Source organism: Schistocerca piceifrons, chromosome 3 (genome assembly GCF_021461385.2).
Source record: "Schistocerca piceifrons isolate TAMUIC-IGC-003096 chromosome 3, iqSchPice1.1, whole genome shotgun sequence".
NCBI classification, from domain to species: domain Eukaryota; kingdom Metazoa; phylum Arthropoda; class Insecta; order Orthoptera; family Acrididae; genus Schistocerca; species Schistocerca piceifrons.
The window spans coordinates 847,191,289-847,217,642 of record NC_060140.1 but is presented as its reverse complement, the minus strand read 5'-3'; the positions used below and the strand labels follow the sequence as shown (position 1 = coordinate 847,217,642).

Sequence of the window (26,354 nt, the reverse complement as noted above, 5' to 3'; positions counted from 1 at the left end):
ACACGGTCAGTACTATGGGAATGAGTGGTTGCGCAGTAGGCATTGGGGTCCCATAAACTGGGCTGTAGGCTACAAGCACTGATTTGAATTGACCCACCCTGTGGGAGAGGCGAGCAGCTGGAACCCGGGCCCCCTACGAGTGCAGTGGGGAAGTGGGGGGGGTGGGGGTGGGGGTGGGGTGGGGTGGGGGTGTTGCGGAAGGCGGGGGGGGGGGGGGGTTCTTCTTAAATGAGCATGGAGAATTGTGCACACTAAAATGTTCTTAATTAGTTTGCCAATGAGGCAAAACCAGAACAGGTTACAGTTGATAGTGGCCAGGTGCATTTAGCAATAATGGCTGTGCTGTATTCGGCACGACAGTAACTGTTGTTGGGGCCCGTTGAGAGTCAATGTACATGTGGGAATATAGATTGCTTTGAACATTATACGATCAATTGGCAGGTACACAGTTCTGAATATTATTCACTTCACATTTCACATGTTGGTGAGCACAGTCCAGCGACACAAAACCTGAGTCCATTGTTTGTGTTACTGTTGTAGAGTGACAAAGTTTGAAGTTAACGTGGCTGGAGATCATGAATCACTGTGAATTAATGTAGAACTGGACATTCAAAAAGAAATAAAGATGTCTGGCGATCATTGTTGGGCTTCCAAATCTTCGAACAAAGTGTCGGGTGAGGTGTCCATGGCGGTGTGTGCATAACCTGTTGGTTTACAACACCCGGCACGGAAGTCACATAAGATGTAAAAACTTTGGGATCACCAGTATGGGAACAGGATACGATTATTGGTATAAGGACTAAACTGTCCCCATTAATATCTGCACATATATGTATTTTGCCATGACCTAAACGTGCACCCAGTACAAGGTATAAGAACAGACTGAATTAACATGGTGGCTCAGATAAGCAATCTGAGTCCCAAAGATTATGTTGTTCATGGTTGATATGACCTGTTGATGCCACAAATAAATTAATAGGAAGAGTAAACAAAGAGATAGGTGTGTAATAACCAAAAAATTTTCATATGTGAACTTAATAAATGTAAGCACGTTAGACAGATCCATGCATACCAGCCATGGCCTTCATTTAAATCACAGTGGGAAACAATTTTTGTTTGAAGAAATCTGTCGTTTAGCAAATTTGAGTCACAACAGGCATAGTATAGAAGCAGTCCAAAGTGCTTTGGACAAATGGGTCATAAAGAAAGATGCAATGTCTTTTAAAAAGGACGAAAGACATTTTTAGGGAAGTGTACTGTATAAAAAAAAGTTATGCAGAACTAAATTGCAAATACACACTAAAGATTGTACACCAGAATGTTCAGTCATTAACAAACAAAGTTGGTGAAATACATATATTCCTCAATAGTGAATGGTGTTCAGTCATTAACAAACAAAGTTGGTGAAATACATATATTCCTCAATAGTGAATGGAAAGATGTTTCAGTTTTATGTTTTGTTAACACTGTTTACAAAATGAGTATTTTCAATGCTTAAAAATATTGTATTTTAACCTTGCAAACTGCTTTTGTAGAATAGAATCAAAACACGGGGGAACTTGTACATACGTAAAAGAAAATGTAGATTATAAGAGTATAGCCTCTGTTTGCAAACTACTTAAAAATACTGCATTTTAATCATGCAAACAGCTTTTGTAGAATAGAATGTAAAAGAAAATGTAGTTTATAAGAGTATAGCATCTGTTTGCAAACTTGGTTATGAAAGAGACTTTGAAATCACAGCTGTTGAGTTAATGTCTAAAAAAAACTATTATTTTATGTGTATATAAATCTCCTGTAAGCAACATAAGTGTTCTCTTCCCCCCCCCCCACCCCCCCCCACCCCCCCCCCCCCCCCCACCCCGAAAAAGTGGACCTTGCTTTAGGCAAACTCAAGACAACTGGGAAAACAGTGGCACTATGTGGAGATTTTAATACTGACTTTCTGAGCCATAGCCCTCACAGGGAAAACTTATTAAATATTATAAAAGCCTACCATCTCTGTCTGACTGTCAGCTCTCCAACACATGTAACAAAAACTTGTGTCACTCTCCTTGACCAGGTATGTGTAAACATGGACAGGTGTACATCAGAAAATTCTGATACTGGCTATAGTACCACCTTCCACAATTACTAACCATAACTGTAAATCACATTTCGACCAATGTACAAAATATTATCCATAAAATGAGTTATAGTCAGAAAAATATTGAATACTTCCAACATCTAATCAGTGAACAATCTTGGAGAGAAGTATGCGATTCCTTTATTACCAATGAAAAGATGGAAAGTTTTTGTAACATTTTCAAGCATAACTTTGACATAGCTTTTCCACAAATGAAAGTGATTTCCAGATGCACAGATAGATTCAAAAACTGGATTACATCAGGCAATAGAGTATCTTGTAAAAGGGAGCAGGAACTTTTTCTGCAGTCAAAAACTGACAGCAGTCCAGGATTTCTTAGTTATTTCAAAAAATACAAGCTTGTTTTGAAACATATCATAAAAGAGGCAAAAATTAAAGAAAATGAAAAATATATTATGAAGTCATCCAATAAAACAAACTCCATGTGGAAAGCTGTGCAGGATCTTACGGGGAAGAAGACAACTCGCAAAAATATTGTGAAATCGTATGATGGCAAGAATATCACTGACTCCAGGTCAGTTGCAAACAGCTTCAATTCTTATTATGCAACTGTTGCTGAAAAATTAGTGGAGGATAAATTTGATAATCCACTTAATACAGCATTGAAAGAAATTTCATCCATTGAAATAAATAATATATCCATGTTCCTCAGTCTCATAGGACCAACAAAGCCCCTACATACCATTAATTCACAGAAGAGTAATTATCTGACTGGTATTGATGATATTCCAGATTATATTATAAAAATAACAGCAAGACACATACTCTCTCCTTTATTAGACACATGCAATTTTTCCTTTTCGTGTGGTGTCTTCCCACAGCAACTGAAAATGGGAAAAGTAATGCCCCTATATAAAAAAGGTGATCAGTAATGTATGGGTAACTAGCAATGTATTGGGTAGCTAGTAATGTAGGGGTAGCTATAGGCCTGTGTCACTACTGTCAGGGCTTTTGAAAATTATTGAAAAAAGTGTTCCTTTCACACGTAACTACATTCTTTGACAAGAATAATATTATTTCTGCATGTCAACATGGTGTCAGACCACAGCAAGCAACTGAAACAGCCACTTTCAACCTGATAAACCATGTCTTAAATGCAGTGGACAGCCACAGAAAAATCTCAGGTTTATTCTTGACCTAACAAAAGCTTTTGATGTGATTGATCGTTCTGTGCTGCTGAGAAGGCTTGAATGGTATGGTGTAAGAGGTGTGCCAAATCAGTGGATTAAATCATATTTGGAATATTGCTCTCAGGTAACTGAGATTAAGTACATGGAAGGAAATGAACTCCAGGTACACCATCCAGAACCATGTGGACTAAGTCGTGGTGTTTCACAGGGATCTATTTTAGGTCTCTTTTATTTTTTTTGGCATAAATTGATGATTTCCCATCACACGTTAGAGATTCTGAACCAGTACTGTTTGCAGATGACACCAGTCTATTGATTGAAGGAAAGAAAGAAGAAAATCTTACTGCATCTGCAAAAGATATTACAAAAGAAGTGGCTGAATGGTTTACCAGAAACAGGCTAATAATTAATCTCCCAAAATAAGGTACCATTACTCATGAATTTCCACACAGATCAAAATAAAAACGTGGCACAACCCGTAATATGTATAGATAATCAAAACATTAGTGCTGTCATATCCAGGAAAATCTTAAATGGAGCACTCAAATCACATCCCTAAATTCAAAACTAGCAAAAATGAGCCATGTAGAAAGAATTCTTTGCAACAGTACTAGTGCAGAAACGGTAAGGGCTGTATACATTGCTTGTGTTATTCAATACTGAAGTATGGTATTATTTTCTGGGGAAATGTACACCAGGCCATAACAGTTTTCAGCAAAGAAAAGGCAATTATAAGAATAATGAAACAAGTGAGCAGAAGAAAACCATGCAAACCTTTCTTTGAAGATCTAATGGTCTTACCATTTCCTGCATTTATATACTGGAAGTAGTCATGCACATAAAAAAAGCATACTGGGAAAAGAAAAACTTTTTCCTCAAAACAAAAGTGTCCATGATTACAGTACCAGGTCAGACAGTGACATACATGTTAGTCATTGTAACACCACATCATGCCAAAAAGGTGTATATAATGCAGAAACAAAACTATACAACAGATTACCAAGACATATAAAATCCCTTACTGAACTATAGAGCTTTAAAAGTCTGTGATAGCCCACCTTCTGAAAAACTGCTGCTACTCAATCTCACAGTATCTCATGCAAGAAAAAATGTAATTTCTATCTTTAATTGTAGGAATAAGTGACAAATATACAGTATTTTTTTAAAATTGTAATTATTAACTCTATAGATCCAGTTTGTTATAAAAATTTAAGTAATGTATGTTTGATGACTGAAAAACCAATAGATAAAAATGTTTTCTGCCCAATATCCTGTGTACGACACATGTACTGAAAAAGAGATTTATATGGACAAATACATAAATCAATAAATAAATAATAACTTAAGTATAAGAAGCTTTATTGTACCCAGCCTTGGCTGAAAAATTTTACTGTGTGTCTACATTTTTTTATAAATATTGGACTAAGTCCATAAAATGTACATTGTTAACATGTAAATAAATAAACTGTACTGATCGAAAGGGTAAGGCATCTAACAGATATGATGAAATATCTTTTAGGGTTATCAAGAACAGTGCCCATATTTTAGTTCAGTATTTAGATACCTGCTTTTGTTCACATGATAACCACATTCCAGTCCAAACACTGCTGGAGATGGCAGTCATGTGTTCTTGAGCTGCACTTGCTAGTATGAACAAATGTGTGTGTCTTTCCTACCCTGAAGAAGGCTTTGGCCAAAATCTAAATGTGTAACAGTCTTTTTGTTATGCCTGTCTACAACTCAGAGTGTCAACTTTATGATGAGTAGCAATCTATGTTTTTCCTTATATTTTTGTGCAACATTTCTTTTATGTGTGATCATCTTCCTGGCACATTGACAGACATGCTAGTGAAACCACATTATAAAATGGATGAAAGAGATAACACAGGCAACTACTATCAAATTTCTTTGTTACCAGTGTTTTCCAAAGATACTGAAAAAACAGTGTATAAGGGAGCAGCGGCACAGGTCAGTAACAATTATTTGCTGCCAGGCTCAGAGCTTGGCTTCAAGGAAGGAGTATCCACAGAAAAAGGAAGTTATTATTTTGTGCATGATGTGTTAGCAGGGCTACAGAAAGAACTGAGGACAGCAGAGATTTTCTTTGATTTAACTAATGCATTGGTAATACAGACTATGCAAGAATTCTGGATTATTGTGAACTTTGTGGGGGATTAGGGGAAGAGTTCAATGATGGTTCACTTTCTATATGTATGTAGGAAGCAGAAGGCTGTACTCCATTGTCAAAAAACAGAGAAGACATTTCAATTGGAGTAGAGCCATCAAAAGTAGGGTTCCACAGGATTGTCTTCTGGGTCTGTTGCTTTTCTCGATGTATACATAAATGATCTGACACTAAACAGAGCAGATGATTCAATAATTTTGTTCTTTGGCTATGATGCAAGTGTTATTGTGAAAGACATGGAATGGAATGTAAATGATCTAGCTGACAAATAGTTGGTAGCATCAGCATATGGCTTTCAGGAAACAGCCTAACACTTAGTTGCAACCTAATGGAAACCATGCAGTTTTGAATACAGAACTCTAGATCTGCAGTCCATCACTCTTCAAAAACTATAATTAAAAATTTTCAGTGCTTTCTTATGCTTACCTTGTTAATTCCTAAACCGGCAAACCAGTGGTTATGTGTGACTCTATCTTTCTGAAAAGAAGACCATAAACTCAGCTGAAAAAGGTAGTCCATAGTTACAATAGCAAATAAAGTAATCACTTACAAAAATAAAGAAAGAGCTGGATGGTACTGTTGGCAGGGAGATCCTTGGGAGTGGGAGTAGATTCGGCTGTCTACCGTATTTACTCGAATCTAAGCCGCACTCGAATCTAAGCCGCACCTGGAAAATGAGACTCGAAATAAAGCAAAAAAAAAAATTCCCGAATCTAAGCCGCACCTGAAATTTGTGACTCGAAATTCAAGGGGAGAGAAAAGTTTTAGGCCGCACCTCCAAATCGAAACAAAGTTGGTCCATTGTAATATGAGACACAATTTACGTCGAATGAATGACGATACAGCGACAGTAGTTTGGTTTGAGTCATAAGCTTAGCAGTTAAGCTTTACCAGGTAGCCATTGCTATGCGTCAGGCATTCCGTCCGTATTTATGCGAGTACCATTCCTTTTTCACGTGCTCTGTCTGGTTTGAATCGATTGCTTATTTTGCTTTGATCTGATAAGTGCCGTTTTCTTTGTTATAGGTGTCATCCTAAGCAGAAAATGCATTACTGTCATGGATTGTTTGTCGCATTCTGACAGTGCGTGTTTACGGCCTGTCGCCTCTTGCGGCACGGCTTGCTTTTGTGCGCGCTACCGCCACTTACAATTAAAAAAAAAAAAAGAGAGGGGGGAATTGTATCATTAACAAAACAATGGCAAGAGACTGCTATTTGTTGTTACTTACACTGCTGCTTTCTTTGATAATGATCAACAAGAACCAAATAATAGACTGCGTATTTCAGAACATGTTCTGAACGAGAGTTCGGCGAAAATTTTTCTCCGTTTGAAAATCTTTGCGGCCACTTCTGTAGTACATCAAATTCTGTACAGAAATTAGAGTCATCTTAGATTTATTGCCATACTTCATTTCTGACTGTATCACATTAGGCATAAGAATAATACGAATATAAACATGACACGATACGTATATTCTTCCGCGTTTGCTGTTGTTTCACTCTAGTTTCGTAGTTTATTAGGCAGGATTTAAATGAGATAGCAGCAAACGCGAAAGAATACATGGCAAAAGTTTATATTCGATTATTCTTATGGTGAAGAGAATACTGCTTGTGATTCACATTTCATCAGGTTCCTATTAGCAACCAACTCTTCTCACTGGTAGGAAAAAATTCAGAACGTAGAGTTGGCAATATTGACAAACATCCTAAACAGTCTTGCCAGTCAGATTTTCGTAGTACATTGAAATTCTGTTACATTCAAAGATGAACAATACGGAATTTGTATTTACTTCGTTGGATAATGTATGAAAATGCAGTGGTCAAAACTCGGGGCGGAGAAAAAAAAAGCTCGTCTTCCACCTTTTTTTTAAATTTATTTACTGACATAGAGGTTTTGGCGAAAGTATTTATCTTTGTGCCTACAAAGCATACCTGTGTAGCACTACATATATTCGACAGCAGAAGTTATAGTTGTAGCGGCACCTACCAACGTTTTTCAGAACTTCCGCTTGCTTTGCACTCGATTCTAAGCCGCAGGCGGTTTTTTGGATTACAAAAATCGGAAAAAAAGTGCGGCTTAGATTCGAGTAAATACGGTAATTGTAAAGGGGCTTCCTCTGCCATGTACACTGGCCCTTTCCCTAATGGCATCTGAAGGTTTTGCCTTAAGTGTAAATTTTGAGCTTAGGTGATTATAATGGATGTGTGTGCTTTCTGGTGTCACATTTGTTTTGTGAGACTAAAAGAGAGGGTGAAACTTCAAGCTGGTATATGTATACTCCCACATCAACTCACACAGCGCAGGTATGTGTCAGCGATCTTGGCTGCAGAGGTGGTTATTTAATAAACAGAAGTCACCATCAAGGATATTGCATAAAGTAGATAACTGCACACTTTGTAGGGGCTGCTTCAGATGTAACTGAATTACTACATCTATTTCCAATTATATTTCCCTCTTAGTATCATTTGTGACACTTAAGCAAAATCTCTCTCAGATGATATCCAAATACATTCAGTGACAATATAAGACATAAAAGCTGTGTCCATGTAGACTTTACCTTCTTGTTTTTCTTTTTCTGCTGTATATGTAATATGTCAACTGCCTTGGGCCTGCCAAGATGTCTCTTCCTTGGGGTTTTCTTATAGCACTCTTTTTACCATCCCTTCTCAGTATATGTTCCTACCACTAAATTATTCTCTTCCTTATTTCTGCTGTCACACCCAGTTCATTGTATAGTGCATTTATTTCTGTTTTTTTTTTTTTTCTAAATCTTCCATGCTCAGACAATGGTTCAGAAACTTGCTTAGCATTTTATTTAAAACTGTGGTAATTTCCTTTTTCTAATTGCTTAGTGTCAGTGTCCATTTAAAGTGAGTATTAAGACAGGTAATCTGAATTTTTATGGTGGAAATTGGTGTAAAGTGAGCACACTACCATCTTCCCCAGTCTGTTTAACCTGTTATTGAAGAAGGCACTAAAAAAGACAACATTTATTGTTAGAGGTGTGAGCATACATTATGAGATAAAACTGTTAGCCTCTGCTGACAATACTGTCCTTATAGTTGATGAGGGAGACAAACTAAAAACAACTGATAGAACGTTAACAAGTGAGACAAAACTGAAGAGAAAATGGAATGTACTGTAATAACTTAGGGATGATGTAGAAGAAGCAGAGGGAACACTGGACATCGGAAGCATGCTGTTTAAGAAGCCAAGAGCCCTCAGATACCTTTGGATTAATACTAATTTGAATAATAATATGGATGAGGAGATAATGACTATTTAAAATCTGTAAGGAGGTGCAAGTCTGCAGTGAATAAACTATTCATCAATAAACTGCTAACAAGAACATTAGAAATTTTGCATTAAATTGAGATAATGAATAATAACCAGCAACATACTTTAATCTTCTGTGGATAATCTTCATATCTTTCCATATGGCTAATGGTCTATGCCTAAATCTCAAGAACCAAGAAACAGAGAAATACTCTGCAGCTCTCTAAGGTACTTTGGATGATACATGGAAACAGTGGTAAACATTAACAGAAACACACCTAGAAGCTATATACAGTTTATCAATATCACCAAATGACAGACACATGTAGTTACCGGACATCAGAAGTGGAAATTCCAAGATCAAGCACAAAAAATGTACACTCACAGTCAGAGCATTTTACTATTATTACTGCCCATGAGGCCAACAATATTGTTCTGTCTCAAAATGGGAAAAGATCCTTGGTATCAACCAGAGTCTTCATATGGGATTAAGACTGAGTGATTTAACAGGCCAGTGAAGGTGCAGTAGGAAACCAGAGTGCTCAAATCAGGAATATATATGTGCAGCCCTGTTAACATGGCTGTTCCCATTTTGGAAGATACGAGTGTCCACCGCATACTCATCACAACTGTTGTTAGCATCTCACTTAGACAATGAACTGCAATCATTTCATTCCAGAATGATAGCCATAGAGGAACTATGGGCAAGATTGTAAATCATGCCCTGGACAAGTATGTTGCTTCTAAGTGGATTAAGGACAGAAAAGACCCACCGTGGTTTAATAACAAAATTCAGAAAATGCTGAGGAAGCAAAGGATGTAGCACTCTTGGTTCAAAAGAGGACACACAAATGACAACAGGTAAAGGTAGTAGAGATTCGTGCATCTGTGAAAAGATCTATGCGCAAAGGATACAACAGTTACCATTGTCACACCTTGGCTAAAGATCTGGCAGAGAACCTGAACAAATTCTGGCCATATGTAAAATTGCTAATTTGGTTTAAGGCTTCCATTCAGTCACTTGTTGACCAGTCTGGTTTGGCAGTATAAGAGAGCAAAAGGAAAGCTGAAGTTTTAAATTACACAGTTAAGAAATTGTTCATGCAGGAGAATCATACAAACATGCCATCATTTGGGCATTCCACAGAGTCCTGTATGCATGGCATAGTAATAAGCATCCCTGGCATAGAGAAACAACTGAAAGAGTTAAAAACAAATAAGTCATCAGGTCTGGATGGATTCCCAATTTGGTTTTACAAAGAGTACTCTATGCCATTGGCCTCATACTTAGTTTGCATTTATCGCGAATCTCTCGACCAGCACAAAGTGTCAAGCGACTGAAAAAAAGCTCAGGTGACACCTGTGTATAAGAAGATTAAAAGAACAGACCCAAAAGACTACAGACCAATGTCCTTAACATTGGTTTGCTAAAGAATTCTAGAGCATATTCTGAGTTCAAATGTAATCAATTTCCTATAGACCAAAAAGCTCATGTCCATGAATTAGCAAGGCTTTAGAAACCATCGCTCATGCAAAACCCAGCTTGCTCTTTTCTCACATGATATTCTGCGAACTATGGATGAAGGGCAACAGGCTGAGTCCACGTCGCTAGACATCCGAAAAGCATTTGGCATGGAATCTAGATTGCAGACTGCTAACGAAGGTATGTGCATATGGAATAGACTCCCAGATATGCAACTGGCTTGAAGACTTCTTAAGTAAAAGAGCTCAGTATGTTGTCCTCAATAGCAAGTGTTCATCAGAGGCAGGTGTAACATCAGGAGTGCCCTATGGAAGTGTAGTAGGACCGCTGCTATTTTCTATATACATATATGATCTGGTAGACAGGATAGGCAGCAATCTGCAGTTGTTCACTGATGATGCTGTGGTGTACAGGAAAGTGTCAAAGGTAACTGACTGAAGATTGATACAAGGTGACCTAGACAAAATTTCTAGTTGGTGTGATGAACAGCAGCTGGCTCTAAATGTAGAAAAATGTAAGTTAATTTGGATGAGGGGGAAAAACAAACCCACAACATTTGGATACATCATTAGTAGTGTCCACCTTGACATGGGCACATTGTTCAAATATTTAGGCACAACATTGCAAAGTGATACAAAATGGAATGGGAATGTGAGCATTGTGGTAGGGAAGACAAATGGTCGACTTTGGTTTATTGGGAGAATTTTAGGAAAGTGTGGTTCATCTGCAAAGGAGACCCCACACAGGACACTAGTGCGACCTATTATTGAGTACTGCCTGAGTGTTTGGGGTCCACACCATGTTAGATTGAAAGAAGACGTTGAAGCAATTCAAAGGTAAGCTGCTGGATTTGTTACCAGTAAATTTGATCAGCATACAAGTATTTATTATATCTGGAAAGTTCTCTAATTTCCTATGTCTGTAATATTAGCATATCCAGGAATCATCAGTGTTTGTATAAAGAAAAACACTCTCCATTCAGTATAGCTGTCTCTGTATGTTGGTGTTTCAGATAAATACGCTATTGGTGCTGAGTTTGTACTTCATTAACTACCCCACTTTGGGAATTGGATTTAACAGTGGTTACAGTACGACATCTCTAGCTGTCTCCTGAAATGTGTCTGCCTGCCACTCAATGGCTCCTACTAGGTGAGTACTACTGCATTAATTAAGATAAGACAAGCTCATCAACTAGCTGAAATTCAGAAAGGTGTGGCAGAATCAATTTGAATCAAGTTATGAACTTACAATGAAATGTGATATCTATGTATAAGGACTGAGTTCTTTGAGATACTGTTTTGTGATTTATGGTTATTGTATGTGCTCTGAAAAAAGTATATATTAAACTGAGGAAAGTACAGTATATGTAATAATGTTTATTCTGTGGTCAAAATACTAACATGAATTCTTTACAGACGAATGGAAAAACTGGTAGAAGCTGACTTTGGGTAAGATCAGTTTGGATTCCGTAGAAATATTGGAACATGTGAGGCAATACTGACCTTACGACTTATCTTAGAAAAAAGATTAAGGAAAGGCAAACCTATGTTTCTAGTATTTGTAGACATAGAGAAAGCTTTTGACAATGTTGACTGGAATACTCTCTTTCAAATTCTAAAGGTGGCAGGGGTAAAATACAGGGAGTGAAAGGCTATTTACAATTTGTACAGAAACCAGATGTCAGTTATAAGAGTCGAGGGACATGAAAGGGAAGCAGTGGTTGGGAAGGGAGTGAGACAGGGTTGTAGCCTCTCCCCGATGTTATTCAATCTGTATATTGAGCAAGCAGTAAAGGAAACAAAAGAAAAATTCAGAGTAGGTATTAAAATCTATGGAGAAAAAATAAAAACTTTGAGGTTCGCCGATGACATTGTAATTCTGTCAGAGACAGGCAAAGGACTTGGAAGAGCAGTTGAACAAAATGGACAGTGTCTTGAAAGGAGGATACAAGATGAACATCGAGGATAATGGAATGTAGTCGAATTAAGTCGGGTGATGCTGAGGGAATTAGATTACAAAATCAGACACTTAAAGTAGTAAAGAAGTTTTGCTATTTGGGGAGCAAAATAACTGATGATGGTTGAAGTAGAGAAGATATAAAATGTAGACTGGCAATGGCAAGGAAAGCATTTATGAAGAAGAGAAATTTGTTAACATCGAGTATAGATTTAAGTGTCAGGAAGTCATTTCTGAACGTATTTGTATGGAGCGTAGCCATGTATGGAAGAGAAACATGGACGATAAATAGTTTGGACAAGAAGAGAATAGAAGCTTTCGAAATATGGTGCTACAGAAGAATGCTGAAGATTAGCCGGGTACATCACATAACTAATGAGGTGGTATTGAATAGAATTGGGGAGAAGAGGAGTTTGTGGCACAACTTGACAAGAAGAAGAGACCGGTTGGTAGGACATGTTCTGAGGCACGAAGGGATCATCTATTTAGCATTGGAGGGCAGCGTGGAGGGTAAAAATCGTAGAGGGGGACCAAGAGATGAATACACTAAGCAGATTCAGAAGATGTAGGAGGCAGTAAGTACTGGGAGACAAAGAAACTTGCACAGGATAGGGTAGCATGGAGGGCTGCATCAAACCAGTCTCAGGACTGAAGACTGCAACAACAACAACATTCAGTGGTATTACATAGGATACCTAAAGTGGTGATCCCGATACTGGGTGAGTTTGTTGCATATTTTATGTCTTCAGAGAGGCATAATGGATACTATAAAAAATGTTGTCATGAAGTCAGCATCTTCATCCACAGCCACATCTGGCAACATTGTTTCACCAGTTCTATGACCCCAATAGGTATTTTAACATCAAGTTGCCTGTTTTTTGTCCTACAAGTGCACAATTGTGGCTTACCCAGGTTGATGCTATTTTTATGTTGTAAGTCCTCATGTCAGACTCAGACCAATTTTCCTTGGCCATTTCACAAAAGGATCTTGATGCAACTGAGCAGGTCAATGATATTCTGCACTTGCAGTCTTTTCGTGTGTTCAAAGAGACAGTGCTCCAATGCTTTGTTTTCACGTGTGTGACACCATCTGAAATTCTTCAAGCACTTTACATGCATACAGATAACAAACTGCTGGCTGACGCTTCATTAAATATCTTTCAGAAGCGCAGGCTCCCACATAATGTCAAGGCAGTTCTGTCAGCTTTTACTGATCAGTCTGTTGACAAACTGGCTAAGAAAGCTGATGCAACTACAACTGCAGCTGAAAGTGTTGACAGTAACAAATGTGGCACCATTAAAGAGGTTGTGAATGGCAGCCCCAAACCATGCATAAATGCTATGGGCTATGCAGATACATCCCTGTTACAGAAGACACTGACAGAGCCATCTGTGGCGAGTTTGATGAACGAGCTTGCACGTCTAAATGCCAAGTTAAACAGACAGAATTCTGAGTCTACTCCTAAGGTAAGAAACAAATTTCAATATATTCACAGCTGGTGTTGATATCATCAGTGTTTTGGAACAGCAGCAAAGTAATGTACCAAACTTTGCTTGTACCCAAACTTGACCAACGAGTGCCAATAGGCACACCTGCTCATTGATCTCATTTACAGCACGTACATTACTGCTCAAATGCCACAGTTACTGATGTTGCTGTTTCTGCAAGACTGTTCATCGATCACAAGCTGTGTTCTTGATTGATACTGAATTAGTGTTATTCCTCTAACTGCAAGTGCTTTTAAACAAGTTATTAAAATGCCTATTTTAACAGCAGCTAATAATTAACCAATGAAAACCTTTGGTAAACAAGTGTTAACATTGGCAGTGGAGAATGATTTTTCACCTACTTGGAGTCTGATTGTTGCCAATGTTTCTGGACCTATTATAGGTGCTGATTCTTGGGTCCTTTTTCTCTGGTACCACACTTGGTAAATATGTGTCTTATGAAAGGACATCCATGTGCTCAACTCCCTACCACATTGGGCCATGATTGGCATGATGTCCATGCCATGGACCACACAAATTTCTGAATCAACCACATTTCCCATGACAGTGCAATGCATCTCAGAGCTACACATGTCTGCTTGTGGAATGCACACATGTGCATTATGCAACAAGATATCCTTTTCTCCTGCATGTGCCATGACACAAATTTCAGAGCTGAATGCCCAGTGCACCACACTTACAGCTCAAATTGAGAAATGTTTAGAAATGTGGCATGAAGAAAATGATGCGATGACCTATCTACAAGAGTGAAATCAGCACTTGCGAGATCAGGTGAAGCAGGTGCTTATGGCCTTGAACTGGGCATGCTGGCAATTACAACACATACATGAAGTGGCTGCCATGCAGATCGAAGACCTGGCATCCTCATGTCCCTCACCTGAGACCACCTGGATGGCAGACAATGATCTCAGCCAGCTATTAGTGAAGGATTTTCCAGCACTTACCATTTCAACAATCACAACAAAGAGGCATCATATCAACACTACGCTAGGACTGCCAGTGCTTAGTAGATCACTTGTTGCCTGTCTCCAGAAAAGCTGCATGCTGCCTAGCCAGCATTTGACAGGATGATTAGTGATGGTTCTGTTTCTCATTCTAAGAGTACTTGGTCTTCTCTCTTACAGATGATTAAAAAAAGAGATGAAAACTGGAGCATATGTGGGGATTACAAACCTTTGAGCTCTCATACATCCCTGACAGGTACACTGTCCCCTAATGTCTCCGATTCTACCAGTAACTTGTAGGGTGGACATTTTTTCAATGTTCATTACTGTGCTAAGGCTTTTGCACAGGTTCCTATGGCTTCCAAAGACAAAATTAAGAGAGCTGTTACTACACTTTTTGGGTTATTTGAACACAATGTTTTGCCTTTTGGACTGTATAATACAGCCCAACCGTGGCAACAGTTCATGCACAACGTTCTTCAGGATTTTGCATCTGCTTTTTGTTTTGTCAATGACATATTAATTTTCTCTGCTACACATGAGGACCATTTGAAATATTTACATGCAGTGGTTGGAGGATCAATAATGTTGACAAGTGTATTTTCATAAAGAAAGAGGTTCCTGTCTTAAGCTACAAGGTGTCTAGCAAACGTATTTCTCCTATGCCTGATAAGATTTAACTAAACTACACTAAACTCCGTCTGAAGATGCCTTGGAAGGTCCAATGGTACCGACTGGCCAACATGTCATCCTCAGCCCACAGGCATCACTGGATGCAGATATGGAGGAGCATGTGGTTAGCACACTGCTCTCCTGGCTGTATGTCAGTTTACGAGACACTGAGCCGCTATTCTCAATCAAGTAGCTCTTCGGTTTGCCTCACAAAGGCTGAGTGCACCCCACTTGCCAATAGTACTCGGTAGACCGGATGGTCACCCATCCAAGTGTTAGCCCAGCCCGACAGTGCTTAACTTTGGTCATCTGATGGGAACTCTTGTTACCACTATGGCAAGGCCATTGGCCTTGATAAGGTTATGAATATTCAAAAAAATGCCTCACCCTGAGACTTTCCAATGACTGCCGTTTCTTAGTCTCATTAAATTATGATCACATACACCTTCCCATGCTGGCTGAAGTAAAGAATCTCTTAACATCTTGCTATAAGGAAAGAACACTTCAGGCAAGAGAAATATTTCTTAGAATTATAGGGTACTTAAAGCTGTCAAGGACAAAATCAAAACTTGCTCAGGTTTCTTTGCTAGTTTACCCCACAGCTTCAGCTTCCATTGCTCTTCTGCTGATGCTGGTCAAGTTACCATGGGCACTGTAGTGCAGCAGCATACTTCTCAAGCATGGGAACTTCTGGCTTTATTCTCTAAAAATTTGTCAAAACGGCAACAGTCTTGGAGAGCTTTTGACAGACAGCTGCTAGTCATTTGTCTTGCTATAAAATATTTTTGTCATTGGCCTGAAGACTAGACTTTTATTATAAATACTGACCATGAACCATTAACTTCCATTTTCAAAAATGTCACAGAGCTAAATTCTCCATGACAGGCATGCCAGGCTGATTTCATAGTTCAATTTTTTACAGGTATTCAGCATATTTAGGGGCAGGACAATGTGATAGCAGACTGTCTGTCTCACAATTGTGCAACGATTACTGTTATTGATTGGGTAAAAGTGGCTGCAGATCAGGACAGAGACCCGCTCTTCCTCCAATATCAGCTGTATCCAGAATCAACGGGCAATGCCTATCCCTGGACAGTTTCGCAAATGGTATTTGGTGTGATGTTTCTGGATTAAAAATACATCCATTTATCCCTGAAAAGTGGCATCAAATAATTTATAATTCATTTAACTCTTTGGCTCTCTCAGGGGTAAGAGTGACTGTGCGTTTAATAACAGAAAAAATCATCTGGCCTGGGTTACCAAAGTGCTGCAACAGTTGAGTGAGGGAATGCATCAAATGCCAAACACCCAAAACTAGTAGACATATGGCTGCTCCTATTTCTGATTTTCCCACCCCTTCTGAGAGACTGCGTGTCGACTTTGTCAGCCCCCTGCCCTCTTCAGCTTTCCCAAAAATGGAGGGGGGGGGGGGGCACTAATGTGGTGGAATAGATATGAATCAAGTAATGGACTCAGAATACAATGTGATATCTATATATAAGTATTGAGAACTTTGGGACACTGTTTTGTGATGAACGATTATTGTATGTGCTCTTAAGAAAATATATAATAAATCAAAGAAAGTTCAGTATATTTAATAGTGTTTATTCAGTGGTATTACATAGTATATCCAAAATGGTATATCTAAGCTGTCCTTGGATCAATTACTATGATAGCAAAGGATGGGAAGCAGTAGAGTGGTATCAAGTGGTATGTGAAAGTGCATCATAAAACAGGTAACACAGTTAACATAAAATAGAAATATCTTTTAACTATTACATATAATGATAACTTGACTAAAGATAACCATGTACCTCATTCCTTGGGAAGTCTGCTGTCAACATCAGTGGTGTTTGTCCATTCTTGTCTTGACAGTCAACAGGCAGCCATCCCCCTTGCAGGATACATTCCACCATGTTTGGATATCCATACTGAGCTGCATGGTGGAGGACAGTCATACCACGAATGTCCAGGGCATCCACAGGAATTCCTGACTCCTGGAGAAACTTGAAAGTCTCCACTGACTCAGTGCGTGCAGAGAGATGCAGTGCTGTCTCATCCAGTGCAGTTCTCGCCAGGACGTCAGCGCCAACTGAGAGCATGCACCGCACAGCCTAGATGACAAGAATTTTGTTCCAGAATGGCAGCACTATATCTGAAAAATAGATCTACAACGCTTCAATTACCTATCATGCCCTAAAATGAGGAACATCCAGCCCAAGATCCTTTCCATCCATATTAAAGTGGAGTTTTGTCACCTGCCCAACCTCCACAATTTTCTAGACCATCCCTATGCCACTTGCCATAAGGATCATATCCCAGTGGAAGACCAACACACAAGACCTGCCCAACCCTCCCACCCAGCACTTCCTATTCCAGTCCTGTCATAGGCTTATCCTACACCATAAAAGGCCAGGCCACCTGTGAAAGCAACCAAGTCGTGTACCAAAACTGCTGCAATCATTGCACAGTCTTTTTTTATATTGGTATGACTACCAATCAAGTGTTCAGCAAGATGAACATCCACTTCCAAACTGTGGTCAACAGCAAAGTAGACCACCCTGTCTCACAACATGCTGTGAACTTAACACATTTGATTTCCATGGCTGCTTCACAACCCAGGCCATCTGGATCCTCTCCTCCACCACCAGCTTTTCTGAACTGTGCAGATGGGAGTTAACCTTCCAAAACATTCTCCACTTCAGAAGTTATCCTGGGCTCAACCTGTGGTAAACCACTGTTCCCACACCCTTCACCCAACAGTTTCTGCCCTCTCTATACAGTCACCTCCACCCTATTTTCATCCCCTCAACCTCTTTGTGTGTTGCACTCTGCCAATGCACTTTCTTCTTCCTGCTCCTTTTCTGCTCTTCATTTCCTCCCTACCCCCACCTCTCTGCCAAATAGTCTCCCAACACTGCATCTGTAGGCAGTTTAGTCCCTGCACACTCCACCAGATAGTGCTCTTTTCTCCCCCCCCCCCCCCTCCTCCCACCACCACCTTCACCCTTACCCTGCTATTCATTCCCCCTCTCCAACCCCTCTAGATTGCTGCTTGCATTCTACATGACATTTGAATTTCAGACTGATCTGTTGGAGATGGCAGTCATGTGTGCATGAGGTCTCCTTGTTTGTAAGAATGAATGTGTGTGTTTTTCCTTTGCTGAAGAAGGCTTCAGCTGGAAGCCAAATGTGTAACTGTCTTTCTATTGTGCCTGTCTGCAACTCAATGTGTCATCTTTACAGAGAGTAGTAATTTATTCTTTTCATAATATTGTTGTTGTAGACCTATAAGACACTTTTAATGGCCTCAGTAAAAGGCAAAATAATTATTACATGTAACATATACACTGAGATATGAGTTTACACAACACACAATCTGAACATTGAGAGCTATTGAATAATGAAGTAAAAGAAACATGTGAGCAATGAAGAAGGTGTCGAGGGGGTGGGGGTGTCAGTTGTAGGGAGTGTGTCACCATTCAGATCATTATTGAGACAGATCATCAGCACATTTTAAAAGTTTGAGAGGAGGAACTATTGATAGAAACTTGGTGTTTACATGCGCCATGTGAAGGTAGTGAAAATATGAATATACGCAACTGACAAAAAAAAAGTGAAGCAGCCAGAAGACATGGCTGGATGTCAATGTAACTTCACACACACACACACACACACACACACACACACACACACACACACACACACACACACCATCAGCAGGCTTTTAAGTGACTAGAACTGCAATTGTGTGCAACAAGTAGAGTGCATTAGTATTGTTCATGTTTAGTGTTGTTAACAGACTTGATTGGGTGTATAAGGGATGTGAACAGCATCAGACATTGAGTGTTGACTATGCAGGGCATGGAGATGCCACATACTCATGTGAGACAGCATTATCAGCGCCTAACAGAGTTGAAAGGCACTTCATTGAGGATCTTCATTTGATCAACTGGTCAAATTGTCCAATATTCAGATTTGTGGAGGAGTCTAATATGACAGTGGCACAATGTTGGACTGCATGGAGACATAACGGCAGCCATAATCATTGTCAAAGTTTCAGTTGAACATGTCTGTCCACCACAATGGTGAATGGCTGTATTATGCAACAAGCACATCGTAACACCTTCACATCTATTCCTGCCATCAGAGAACAAGTAACGGGCTCCCTGCAACATTCTGTGCCATCCCACGCCACTGTTTGGAGACAAGCAGTAGCTGAAGTGTGCCCCACATAGGCTACTGCTAACACTACAACGTAAACAGCTGTGTTTGGAATGGCACTATGAATGGCAAGCATGGATGGGCATTGCATTGAGTTTGATGAAGAATGATAGTTCTGCACTATTCCTGATAACCATCAGTGAACATGGTGATGACCTGGGGAGAGGCCCCAACTTTCAATGGTTTGTACAGGCACAGCAGCATTACTCCTCATGTCATGGTATGGGGAGCCACTGGCTATGACTTCAGGTCATAGCTGGCAATGACTGAAGGAACTCTGACAGCACAGAGATACATCATGCGCGTCCTGCATCATCCTGTGTTACCCCTCATGCAGCAGTATTGTGGTGCCATTTTTCAACAGGAAAATGCTCATCCACATGAGGAACATGTCTCTATTAACTGTCTTGTGTGATGATGAAGTACTCCTGTGGCCAGCAAGATACACAGATGTCTCCCTGATAGATAATGTATGCAACAAGCTGGCATGTTAATTCACACAAGATAGCACATCTCAACACACATGACCACTTTCTCTGGCCACTCTGGCCAGAGTGTCACTGGAGCAGCTGGAGATGGTGAACAACTGTGCCATGTGTGTGAGATGTGTTTGCCTGTATGAATGTGTGTGCATTTTTCTTTTCTGAAGGAGGCTACTGATGAAAGCTTTTCAGTATGCCTGTCAGCAACTCAATGTGTCATCTTTATAGTGAGCAGTAATCTATCCTTTCTATAATACTGTTGTTTACATAGCCTTCTGACTGTTTAAACTGATTTAGCAGGGTTAACTGTAAACTGAATGTCAATATTGTCCTAACCCTTACTGTTCAATCAACGAACCCACACAAACTTTCAAGATTAGATACTCTTTCTTCCAAGATTGTATACTGACAGTGAGAATGCCAGTACAGTCAAAACAACTAGCATCACATTTTATGTTGGTGGCAAAAAATCTCACATGAAAACAATGCTGAAAGTCCTCACAGATTTCCATTTATGACAGATATGCAGCCGTATCAACTTGGGCTCAGAAAGGCAAAATCAACATATTAAACAATATATGAGTGGTTAAATAGTTCACTAAATCTGATGGACAGTAAACTGTCAACAATAGCTATATTTTTAAATTCGCCAAATACTTTTAAAATGGTTAATAACAATTCAGTTTCAGTTTATTCATTCATCTTTTATCACTATCCATGCAGCCAATTTCATCATAGTCCAAACAAAGTAAATAATACATAATAGTAAAGAAAACAATGTGAAATGGATAACAATGAACACAACACTCAGTGTAAGCTAGAAGCTTTAAAACACAGTCGAGTTTGAGGACAATAATGTGGCAATCTGCCATGAGCATAAACAAACAAAAGTTTAAACCACCCAAGCAGAGAAGAACAGGGTGGGGGAACAAGCCTCATCTCTCTCTCTCTCTCTCTCTCTCTCTCTCTCTCTCTCTCTCTTAGGGGTGGCCACCTACACAAATTTTGTGCATCTCCCAAAATAGAAGTGACATTGTGATGCCAATTGCCAATCTTTCTCAGTGTTGTGGAAGTCATATTTCAACCATGTGATGGACATCGAATAGCCTCTGAACCAATTTCAAAATTAAAAAAAGAAAAACATTGAGCAACAGACAGCATTAAGAAAATATAATGTAATTGAACAGATAAAAAATCTACTCACCGAGTAGTGGCAGGATAGCACACATATAAAGGTATTTTAATTTCCATGCTTTCAGAGTCAGTGGCTCCTTCTTCTAGCAGAAGGTTTGAAGGGAAAGGAAGAGGAGTGAAGGAATAAGACTGCTGAGGTTTAGGAAATGGAGAGAGTTTGGAAAAGTCACCCAGAACCCTCAGTCAGGAAAGACTTACCAGATGGGCTGAGAAGGAAAGAATGATTGTTGGGGACTGTACCAGACAAAATTTCAAAAACCTGAGAGCTCAAAAGTGGAAGACAGACATTATTCCCAAAACATTGTGCACAAGTTAATAAGAACAGAAAGCTAAGTGCATTTTATGTGATAGAGGTGGCTGGGGGAGGTGGGGGGGGGGGGGGGGAGGGGAGAGGAGTGAGGGAAAGGGGGGGGGGGGGAATAGACAGGTAAGAAAATGAAAGACATATAAAACTAAAAGGCACTGAAGAAATCCATAGTTACTGTGAAGAAATGCTGAGACTAAAGAAACTAACATATATTAAGCCTAGGTGGGTGGCGAGAACCAAGGACATGTTGTAATGTCAGATCCCAGCTGAGGAGTTCTGAGAAACTGGTGTCCAAAGTAAGAATAAAGATGGCACGTGTAGTGAAACAGGCACCACTGGCACAACTATCATGTTGTAGAGGATGCTCTGAGACAGGATACTGTATGTTGCCAGTATACACCCTCTGCCTATGCCCATCCATCCTAACTGATCACTTGGTGCTAGTCATGCCAATGCAAAAGGCTGAACAGCTGGTAGATGACATGTTGTTACACAGGTGGCTCTCCCTTTGATAGTATATGTTTTGCCTGTTACAGGGCTGGCAGAGGTATTGGTAGGAGGGTGCACACGGCAAATCTTGCTATAGGGATGATGACAGGATAGTAGCCATAGGATAGGGATATGAGTGCAGAAAGAGCATGGTGTTGGACAAGGATATTGTGGAGATGGGAGGGTAACGTAAACCTACTCTAGGTGTCGTAGGCGATATGTTACACAGAATGGACCTTATTTCAGGGCATAATTTTAGGATGTCTGAGTCTTGAAGAAGCTGATTAATACATTCAAGACCAGGATAATACTGAGTGACAAGAGGTGTACTCCTACGTTTTTTTTTTTTTTTTTTTTTTTTTCAGGATAGGATGTGATGGGTTGGAAAATCTGATTTTGAACTGGGCTGGGGGGTAATTATGTCCAGTGAAGGCTGAGGTGGTGTACTGGTGTAAAGAGTCTACATCTGAACAAGAACATTAGCTTCAAATGCCAAGGCTGTATGGGAGAAAATGTTTGACATGGAAAGGAAGGCAACTGTCAAAATGTAAGAACTGTTATTTGTTAGTATTTTTAATGTGAATAGAAGAGTACAGCTGATCTTTGGTGAGGATGAGGTCAACATTAAGGAAAGTGGCATGGAATTTGGAGTAGGAGCTTGTGAAATTTAATTACGAGAACCTATTTAGAAATTCCAAGAACTTTATCATGTCAGCCTCACCATGAGTCCATAGGTATCTAAACCAAACGAGGGGCTGAAGGCTTATGGATCCTAGGAAAGCCCCCTCCAAGTGACCCATAACAATATTGGCACAGAGTGATAGGGTTTGTGGATCTTAGGAATAAAGTAAAAGATGGTGTTGCTGGGATTGCGTGGGGAAAGAAGTCCTACAGATTGCTTGGTTAGCCTTTGTGAGGGGCCAGAGATTTTAATGAGGGACTGCACATCAGTTTGTATCACAGGGATGGGATCCTGATGGCAGATGATGTATGTAGAGGTGTTAGACAGCTGGTGTAGCCCCTTTCTTACATACTCGCACTGGTCATGTAGCACAAACATAGTTCCCTTGTCTGACGGGGGGATAATGATGTGGTCATCAGCTTTTAGGGAACAGAGTGCCTAGAGTTCTGTAAAGGACAGGTTAGGGTCATGTAGTTGGAATCTGCTGAAGGGTTGTGAAGCAATGCATTGCAATGCAAATACAACAATCTCTTGCACTTACCCAGCTAAGTCATATGAAGGAAAGTCACAAAGTTCTGCACATCATTTTTCTAATTTATTACAACAGTACTACAAAATTTACAGTGACATAATTTTTTGACATAGTCATCCCAATTTTTATGCACTTAGCCCATTATTGCACAAGCTTTCCAACATCATTATCATTAAAAAAATCAGAAGTATACCAGCCACTTATGCACCACCTCCTGCACTTTTTCTTCAGAAGTGAATCAGCTGCATCTTAAACCATCTTCTAGCACACCAGAAAAATGAATATCTAATGGGGTTACCTCCTAATTGTAGGCAGTAGACCTAAAAATGCAAATTCTGAAGACAATGAATGGTGTGGGTGGTGGTATGAGGATGCACGTATTAATTCCAACAAACAATAAATCACAGCAATCAATTCAAAATCTAGGTTTCAACTCACTGTTAACTACATCACTGTAATGTTCACCATTTACTGTTAATCCCTTTTCCAGGTAATAGGCTCTTGTGCACAACAAGAAACTGTGAACATCACGTTTCCTGCACAGGTTTGACTCATAGGTTTCATTTTGACTGGAAATCTGGAGCATTTTAGTCCATGCTCTGATGTTCACTCTCTGGTTCAAATGCAAAAGTCCATGTTTCATTCTCTGTGTTGATTCTTTATAAAAACATTTTATCTTCAGTAGCATGACAGTCCAATAGCTACTGTCAGATTCTCACACACTTATGTTTACACTCTTTATTGAGTCTCGTTCAGACTTTATGATGATTTAACCTGTAATGGACGATGTCATTTGAAGCACCATGACTAATTTGCATTTGTTGCCATTTCATCAACAGTCACTCATAGATTATTCAAAAAAATGGAAGGGGCCTGCTCGATATTGGCATCAGTAGTGGATATTACTGGATTCCCTGCTCTTTCCACATCCTATATGTGACTTTTAAATTGTTCAGTCCACTGATAACACTTGCCCATAATAAAATATTGCCCCCCTCCCCTATTGTACCGTATGTCTTCCATAGGTTTCAGCTTCTGGTATACATTCCAACCACAAAAAACTGATTATATAACATTTTTCTTCATCAGTGCAAATGAGGGTGGCACAGTCACATTACTTCACATAAGGACAAAACAAATTAATGTGACAATACTGGAACCAGCCACAAATGAAGAGAATGGTGACATCTAGATACTTATTAACTTAACCTCATAAATAAAAAATAAATAAACCAGTATCAAAGATGATAACATATATCATTTCTAATGGAACTCACATCCAGACTTCCACATGATGCTGCAGTCAAAAAAGCTGTGTGACCACGTTTATTACGTGATTCTAGTGGAACTTGGGCGTCTTTCAGCAGATATCTGATTATTTCCACTTCATTGTAGACAGCAGCACATAACAGCAGTGGCTCATCACTGCGAACTTCTGCATTTGAATTGGCACCTTTTGATATCAGTTCTTTTAATGCCTGTATATGCAAAAACCAACAAAGGCCACAGTAAATAAATAATAAATGAGTCTTAAAATGCTGTAAAAATGACAATCATTGCAAAATTATTAACATAAGCTGTATTTACAAAAAATGATGGTAGTTAAAAAAAAGAGAAGGACAACACAATTACCATTACCTTATCTCATTTGTCGACTAGTGCTACGGTCAGTGATTTTCGCCACAAAAATGAAGGATAGAAGGATATAACAGTTCACAGAGCTTGATTATTCCCATGTATTGTATGCTTCACTTTCTTAAAATTTAAAATTCCATGGACAGAGTTAATAATAATAATAATAATAATAATAATAATAAATACTTTAGTTGATCAGTTGATTGAAATAGTTCTCTGAGTGAAGGAAAAAACTGCATGTTATTGTTAAAATGAGATATAATAGTTGGCCAGCACTTACGTTGAAGAGACAGAAACCAACTGTCACCTTCCAAACCACAAACAATTTGAATTTTGAGTCACCATGTGTCAATGATATCATTCAAATGCAACACACAGCTTTGTGACATCATGGACTGCTAGCCCAGTGTTCCATGTCCCACATTATACTCGGTGATGCTATTATTCCTGGACCTCCAAATTGACCACACTTCCTACCTCAGATGTATTTTCCTCTGATTTTCTATATCTTCCTGTGCCACATGTACCTTGTTGAACCCCATACCTAACAACTGCCCCCCCCCCCCCCATCTCTTTCTCTTTCTCTTTCTCTCTCTCTCTCTCTCTCTCTCCCTCTCTGTTCTATTGTTACAGGACACACGTAGTGAACTCACCTACTCCAGTTACACCTGCTGCCCCTCTCTTCACACAGCACACCTCCTGTCTGTGTCTCATTATTATCATCTTTCTGTTTGTTTTCTTTTTGATCTCATAATGCTTTCACATAGATTTTAGTTTGTTTTTGCCTTTCACTATAGAACCTACTCCCTCAGGTTTCACCTTTTTTCCCCATACCTCATCCATTTCATCCTTTCTTTGATTTTCCCCACATATTTTTATGGTTTTTTACACCTACACTATGGATCCTTGCTCCTTCCATCTGCACCAATACAGAAAAGTCTCTCTATCATTAGCCAGAATCCAGTACCACACACTGTTCCTGCATTGGTGCCTAGCTCATGTGACTCAGTGCCTCCTGTATGTGATGAGTAGCTGTCTATCCTTTTCATATTGTTAATATTCGTATATTATTGTTCTTTTTTAGGTTGGTGTCAGATTTCAGACAGCCTCTTGTGATAGAAGTTACAAAAATAGAAAGGCTCATGAATGATTAAGAATGAACAGAAAAGTAAGGTTAGCTTATTTCATCAGAATATCAGGGGACTGAGTAATAAAACAGAAGAGTTTGTTTGTCTGGAAACTTTAAAGACCTCTGGAAAGATAACTTACACATCCTGTGCCTATCAGAGCACCACAGAGCTAGATGGTTAGAGAAGTTATTTGATTACACTCTACTATCTTTCTCACTGGGAATTATTACATGAAAACCATTAGTCATCACATACACACTGCCTGACAAAAAAATTTAGTACTCAGAAAATATGGCTGGGTGCTGGTGTAACTTTGTACATATGCACACCATCAGAGGCTACAAAAATGATCAGAGTTGCCGTTCTCTGTGACAGGT

At 39.3% G+C, this 26,354-nt stretch overlaps 1 protein-coding gene across 1 annotated transcript in view; it reads right to left on the bottom strand.

Moving 5' to 3' along the window:
- The window catches only part of LOC124789920 (serine/threonine-protein phosphatase 6 regulatory ankyrin repeat subunit B-like), a 365,119-nt gene that overhangs the window by 262,110 nt on the left and 76,655 nt on the right, over positions 1-26,354 (bottom strand). Inside the window, exons 3-5 of the mRNA XM_047257440.1 lie at positions 24,490-24,690; positions 17,117-17,416; positions 5,888-5,938 (exon numbers count right to left, since the gene is read on the bottom strand). Of these exons, the coding sequence (XP_047113396.1) occupies positions 5,888-5,938; positions 17,117-17,416; positions 24,490-24,690 (552 nt within the window). The remainder of the gene's footprint in view (positions 1-5,887; positions 5,939-17,116; positions 17,417-24,489; positions 24,691-26,354) is intronic.